The sequence below is a fragment of the Empidonax traillii genome, unplaced genomic scaffold, assembly GCF_003031625.1.
Source record: "Empidonax traillii isolate 1590-97213 ecotype Southwest subspecies unplaced genomic scaffold, ASM303162v1 scaffold224:size737649, whole genome shotgun sequence".
Classification (NCBI taxonomy): domain Eukaryota; kingdom Metazoa; phylum Chordata; class Aves; order Passeriformes; family Tyrannidae; genus Empidonax; species Empidonax traillii.
This window is the reverse complement of record NW_020955417.1, coordinates 554,241-561,296: the sequence shown is the minus strand read 5'-3', so window position 1 is coordinate 561,296 and position 7,056 is coordinate 554,241. Positions and strand designations below refer to the sequence as shown.

The 7,056-nt window shown below is 42.5% G+C and overlaps 1 protein-coding gene across 2 annotated transcripts in view; it reads right to left on the bottom strand.

Moving 5' to 3' along the window:
• Window positions 1-1,502: 1,502 nt before the first annotated feature.
• LOC114059450 (L-lactate dehydrogenase A chain) overlaps window positions 1,503-7,056 on the bottom strand; it is a 7,171-nt gene continuing 1,617 nt past the window's right edge. The window contains exons 2-8 of one of the 2 annotated variants that reach the window (XM_027887913.1): window positions 6,479-6,613; window positions 5,737-5,854; window positions 4,852-5,025; window positions 3,954-4,127; window positions 3,073-3,190; window positions 2,520-2,643; window positions 1,503-2,336 (exon numbers count right to left, since the gene is read on the bottom strand). In XM_027887913.1, the coding sequence (XP_027743714.1) occupies window positions 2,172-2,336; window positions 2,520-2,643; window positions 3,073-3,190; window positions 3,954-4,127; window positions 4,852-5,025; window positions 5,737-5,854; window positions 6,479-6,604 (999 nt within the window). In that variant the 5' untranslated portion in view covers window positions 6,605-6,613 and the 3' untranslated portion in view covers window positions 1,503-2,171. The remainder of the gene's footprint in view (window positions 2,337-2,519; window positions 2,644-3,072; window positions 3,191-3,953; window positions 4,128-4,851; window positions 5,026-5,736; window positions 5,855-6,478; window positions 6,614-7,056) is intronic. The other variant, XM_027887914.1, reaches the window with a different exon arrangement.

Genomic DNA, 7,056 nt, shown 5'->3' with positions numbered 1-7,056 from the left:
ATCCAGTGGTTTATTATAACCACTGAAAACTCAACAGTCAGAATTTCAAGGCCCTGTTGTTTGACATAGCTGTTGATTTCCAAGGATGCTTTTCTTTAATGGGCTTTGTAACCGAGAAATACTGACTTGGCTATTCTATCATCGGGTTCTGGCCCTAGTGGAGCACACCTTATGGTGTATTGCATTTTCCCACTACAAAATGCTGTGCAGAAGGAAGACTGCTGCTGCTGCATTTGGTGTTGTGCTCCCTGCCGTGCTGGGAACACACCAGAGTGCGTGGGGAACACACACAGGAACGTGGGTTCTGGCTGCTTGAGCTGGGACAGCTCAGTGACGAGCCTGGTGCTTTAACACTGCACTGCCTGCAGAAGAGGGTGCATTGCACGAAGCAGCTCCCAGCGTGGAGTGCTGTAGGGATTCCTGGTGCCTCTCTTGCCTCCTCTCAGCAGCGTGCTGCAGTCCTCCACTGCCTTTTGTAGCTGCCCAAACAGAACTAGCTTGAACACTGAAGTTTCTTGGTCTCAGCACAGTAACCAGCCTTTGTGTTGAGGCTTTTCATGTTACTGTTGGGTCTGAAGAGTTTGGACTTTTTGTTTTAAAAAGCTGAATGAGGCTTACAGTTTTTACCACCTGAAGTCCTGTGGATCTTCTGAAAGCTTTGAAAGTGGCTTCATACCATCTTCCTATCATCTACATAGCGATAGTGACTGTGAGCACTCTGTGCTCTTTCTGGGTGCTACTTTGGTCACTTGGATGTTAGGGAAAGCAGCACAGTGGCTACAGCTTGCTAACAAAGTTGCTTCGTGAACACTTACAGCTTATTCTAAAATAGTTTGGTTCAAGAAGGAGAGCACCAGCTGCAGTACACAGTAAAAATCTACTCTGGTATGAACAATATGATCTGTTTGCATTCTTAACCTGTGCCATGTCCTGTTGTTAGAAAAAGCCCAGAGTAAGGCCTTTCCCTCCTCCCTGTCATGAGGTGTTTTGAAATATTAATGACTGATAAGGTGATTAATTCTTCCTGCTCTAATGATGGAGTTGTAGGAGTAACTTTGGTCACTGTTCCTATGCATGGCTGCTTTTCCAGAGGAGATGCTTTGTTATGCTTAGCAGCAAGCTGACTTTTTATGGATATCAAGTATTTGATGCAGAGAGATTTTTTTCCTTACGTGCATTATTTCTCCAGTCTTTGTTGTTGCATTATTTCTCCACTCCTCTAACATCATGGCAATAGAGCCTGTTTCTGTGCATCAGACTTGATTTCTCTCTGAAGTTCTGAGTATTTAAATACTTCTACTGCTGTTTTTTTTCACTGCTATCTTGAGACTCTAAGAAAGTTCACTACATAAATATCTGGAGCCTACAACAGACTAGCTGCCTGTATTATTACACTGTTTTTGTTAGTGTGACTTCAAAAATAACATTTTTTTTATTTAGATGGGTGTGAGCAGAGTTGTTTTGGAGACCAAACCCTAGAAAGAAAAACAAGGAGACAGAAATAACAGTTTGTGGTTTATTTTGTGTTGGAGCTGGTACTACAGTTGGACAGCCACTGTCTTGTTGCACATAGAAACCGTAACTTTTTTTTAAACATGCTCAGGAGACAGAATTTACAACTAGACTGATATAGTACACAAAAATAAGGTTCTCTAAAAAAAAATAGTATCCACAAAAATTCCAAAGCAGTGTTAGGAAAATACACTTGGACCTATCAACAGTGAAATATTTAAGCTATTCAGCTGGCAGAGAAGGTTGGTCAATTGGCTTGACAATCCCTTAACTGCAAGAAAATAGTCTTTGGTTTCACACTGTGTAGCAATTAGTTAGTTATTCTTCTGAGCCAACATGAAACAAGATGAGGAAAAGGCAAAGGGTTTTTTAGGCAGTGCTGCTTTGAATGCTGGATTTCTGTCGTACCACTTCACTGAACAAGACTGACTATAGGTTATCTAGCTCTGGCTAAGAACATGGGTGTCTGTGAGCAGGGAAAACCGTAGAATAGTTTCCTAATGCTATCTTCAGGAAACTCATTTGTTCAGATCTGAGCTTTCTGTGTGTTCTAGTCGAGATACATACACTGAAAGATTTGACTTACTTGAAAAGTGCAACGTAAGACAAACCACTAAACCCGTTAAACTGCAAAGAGCCGAAGAACTGCTTGGGCAGGATTAAAACTGTAGTTCCTTCTGGATTGCCCAGAGTGTATCTGCACTCTTCCTTAATTTGTCTTCTTCCTCAGGTTTTAGGATCATCTTTACTACATCAGTGATGCCATTATTGCCCAGTACACAAGGAACACTTAAGAAGACATCCTCTTTAATTCCATGTAAGCCCTGAAATGTAGGTAAGGATTATTAGGTTAGAATTCATGTTTCTGCATATTTGAGAGAAAATCTTATCAGGAAAACTCAACTAAATTTAGCTGAAATTAAACTAGAAAGTGATCAGTGTTCTTCAGAATTCCCAAGGTTTTTAGTTCTCAGTAAGACACAAGTTAGCAAAAAGTGGCTTCTCACCTTAACAATTGTAGAGATCGGGTGCACTCTTCTCAGATTCTTCATAATACTTTCAGCTAGATCTCCCACAGAAAGGCCAATAGCCCATGATGTGTACCCCTTCAGTTTGATCACCTCATAGGCACTGCAGAGACAGAGACACTCATTAAAAAACCAGTACTGTCAACTGAAGTGCTCAAAGCCTCTAAGAAGGGCTTTTGGAGGGGTCTTAAGCAACTTGGAGGCATCAAAAGCTGCTTGACCAATTTGTTGGCAGGATTGAAATAAACTCAGCAGTGAGTAGTGCTGTTTGCATTTTACACTGCTCCCCCCAGTTATACTGGAAGCCAAAGCACTTCCCTAATTTAAAGTTTACTAATCATGAAAACTTAACTCTGCTAGGTCTATGTTACTCCTTAAAATATTTTCAAGTTCTGTTACGTTTTTAGCCTGACATTTGTTTTGGGCTACTCTGGTATGTATGAAACCAGATCTGGGTACTGCAGTTCAGAGATGCTTTAGCTCTTCATGGTTTGTACTCATGTTGCAATAAAAAAGTCAAAGCAGTATTTACCTGTCCACGACCTGCTTATGGACCTCCTTCCAGTGTTCCTTGTCTGCATCAGTTCCCAGGTCTGGATGAAGAGTCTTCAGGGAGACACCAGCAACGTTCACTCCACTCCAAACAGGTACTGAGAGTTGCACATAGATTAATTATCTCACAAGAATATTTAGTCTTGTCCTCAGACTAACAGTTAACTTAAGATCTAGCTGGATTCATCTGCGACATATCACTTAGGATTTAGCTATGACTTTAAATATAGTGTGACCTAGAAGGTTAATCTAAATTGCAGGCTGAGAACCTAGGAGCATATAAACATACGAAGCCACAGCACTAAAGCACCCGGGCAACATGAACTAAAAATGACAGTAACTCTGTATTTTGCAAAGCCTTCTCAACGTAAGAATTGATTCCAAATGCTTTCTCCCAAGTGCCAGGAAGCAGACAGTACTGCTCTGCTGCTTCCTGGAAAAGTAAAGGTTAAGTAAGGAGAAAGTTGCTCTCTCTCCTGTCCTGCAGACTTGTCTCTGCATTCAGTTCCTATATATAGTGATTATAGTGAAGGCAACTGAGTGACTACCAGTTGGAGAGTCCCTCGCAGAGAACTTTATCCTCTTGCTGCTTCAGTTTGGGTTTTTTGAGGAGTTATGGGAACACCTTAGCCTAGAAATGTTTAGCCACCTCAGATTACAGTAATGACCTTTTCCAAGCAGAGTCACTCAGGTCAAATATAGATCATCTAGGGTTACTCTGTGCAGCAGAAGACTTAAAACAAGACTTGCATTTTTAAGGTGCTGCAGTGCAAAGGTTTTTCGCTGTAGCTCTTTAATATGTTTCTTGGAAACAAAGTATCAGAAAGTTCTGTGTAACAGCCAGCCAGATTTCATCCTTACCACTGGAATCTCCATGCTCTCCAACAATCCATCCATGGCAGCTGAGAGGGTGGATGCCCAGCCTTTCTCCCATGAGGTGGCGGAAACGGGCGGAGTCCAGATTGCAGCCACTACCAATAACACGATGTTTAGGAAAGCCACTGATCTTCCAGGCCACATAGGTCAAAATATCCACTGTAAACAGAACAGGTGCCACTCAATGAGCAGTTTGATAACAAGGATGGTACCTTCTACTCACCTGTGAGGGTTTTATCTGCATGTTAGTTGCATGAAGCAGAGCATAAAGCCCTGCCAGTGGCCAGGCTCTGCACTGAGCCAACATGACTGTTTTTATTAAACAGCCTCTCAGCTCTGCGTGCTATCATCAGTGCCCCTTACTGTGTCGTGTGCTAAGGATCACTTGGACTGAAAACTTAGGTTAGAGGAAATGTTTTTTTCTCATAAAAACAGACTGCTGAGCAGGGAGGGAAGATGACACTTTTTGCTATGTGGATATGACTGAACAGTTTGGGTTGGAAGGGACCTTAAAGACCATCTAGTTCCAACCCACTGCCATGGGCAGGGACACCTTCCACTAGACCAGATTGCTCAAAGCCCCATCCAACCTGGCCTTGAACACTTCCAGGGACTGGGGCACTTCTCTGGGCCACCTGTTCCCATGACTCACCACCTTCACAATAAAGAATTTCTTCCTTATATCTAGTCTAAATCTACCTCTTTCAGTTTAAGCCATTACCCCTTGTCCTGTCACTACCTCCAAGGTCTCCCTTGAGCCTTCTGTTTCCCAGTATAAATACTTTCTAAAAGCCTGTGCTGGTCATGTTAGTACACTAATGCCACATTACCGAAGAAACACTATTCTCTAAGCCAAATCCTCTTAAGGCAACACAAGACAAACCTGGGTTTGAGACAATAAGCAGCTTGCAGTCAGGACTGTATTTAACAACGTTGGGAATGATGAATTTGAAGATGTTGACATTGCGCTGGACCAGGTTAAGGCGGCTCTCTCCTTCCTGCTGACGGGCACCAGCAGTGACAATGACCAGCTTGGAGTTCGCGGTCACGCTGTAATCTGCAGGCAAAAATGGTGTCAGACACAACCTCTTTCTATGCACGGTCCAGAACACGAGTTCTCAGTTCCTTTTCGTACTGAGATCTAAAATTGTGAAGTCTGAAGGTGCAGTAATTCTCCTGCAATAATTGCTACCGTAGACTTTGCCACAAGTGGCAACCTTGGGGCACGTCAACACCTTAACGTGCAGATGAGGGCAGTGATATTCCATGCTTCTCAGGCACAGATGGGAATAGGGAGAGCTGCTGGGATAGCATTCAGTGCAAGTGCTGCGTAGAAGAGGAAGAATGTTCTGCCCTCATAAACTGCCACCTGCGGGCACTGTAACTGCCCAGTAACTAAGGTTTGTTACACAGTAACTAAAGCTGGTTAAGGCTTTGCCCTACTCAAGCCTGCCAACTAAACCTAAATCCATCAGACATTTCGTAGCCATGAAGTAAGGAGTAATGCCTTCAGGGGGTTAACTGGGTACGAAATAAAGTTCTCAAAGGTGCAAAAGTACTTTCACCTTTCTATACCAAGTGATGAACCCTGGAAGGTAATTCCTAGCTGGACTGGCTGTAACAAGGTACACGAAACAATGTTGGCTGAGTACTATGTCCATGAGTTTTCCTTCTAGCAACTATGGTAACAGGCTTGGATGACCAGTGAGAGATCTGAAGGGACTGTCTCCATTTGGAAATAATAAGCACATCAGAGCCAACTACTTGCCTTTGCCAGAGACAATCTTCGGTGTTTTAAGGAAGAGGCTGCCATGCTGGAGATCCAGCATCTCTCCTCTGAGCTTGTCCTCCACAACATCAACAAGGGCAAGTTCATCAGCCAAGTCCTGCAAGAGACCAAAGTTTGATGGTAAGTTTACTGCTTCTTTGAGCAAAGCCCCCAGTTTGTAAACTGTGAAGTTACAATTATTTTAAAAGCAGTGATCTACATAAGCAATTTTGCTCATCTGTAACACTTCTTGCCAGAGTCCTTAAATTAGTCTCCTGGGATATCCACTTTTTCGAGTTAGTTTCATACTTTTCATAACCACATTCTGTGTGAAGCAGTTGTACAATTTAGCAGGAAAATAATGAAGAATAATTTAATAGCGGTTCATAAGCAACCTCTTTGACAGTTAAGAAAAGCCTGGTATTAACCACAGCATTTTCAATATGATAATGGACTACAGAGCACAAATCATTCAGAGTGCCAAGGACTAATTTTTCCAGACCACACTGCAGAGAATTATTCCATTGTCCACTCTGTTTAAGACAAAATGACTCCTCAGTTTTTAATCTTTTTGTATGTTCAGAGTGTTTGAGAACTGCTACTTGGAAGGTGTGATGGTTTTAGTCTAGGCCTTCCTGGTAACCAGCTGTAACCAAGGAAGTGGCCATGTTCCCAGTATTCCATACAATTTTTATGTAAACCAGGGTATAAATAAGATGCTTCATCCAAGCTTGACACTTGCCTTCATCAGGATGCTGATAGCACAGGCCATTCCAACTGCACCCACACCAACCACACTAATCTTATTTTGGGCATGACTGTGCTCCTCTTTGTGGAGACTGTGGATGAGCTGATCCTTGAGAGACATGGTGCACTGCTGAAAGGAAAGCAACAGATTATTTCTCCAAGCTTTGGAGCTTTTACTGACACCAGAATATTTTTATCAAGCAAGACAGACTCTATTCCAGGATATTAAGAAAATGGATATAAAACACATGCCTAAAACATCCAGCAATACTGCCCATATGCCACAAAGTTATTGCAAAAATGAATTATTGATGGCAATCCTCTTTTTAAGGTCACTATAGCTTTCCCTCAAATACAGCCTGAGACCCATTGATTACATAGCTGGTGGCACTCCAGCAGCAGCAGTAGAATGTTCTAAATGGCCATCCATATTACACTGAGGTACAGGAAGCCATTTTAGTACTTCTAAGCACAGCATGCTCTGGCACTCTCTGTTCTACTGCCCTGAAAAACTGGTATTCTGTGCCCTGAAGCCTTTCCAGAGCTGAAGTTGTGCAACACTTAGGCAAGCCT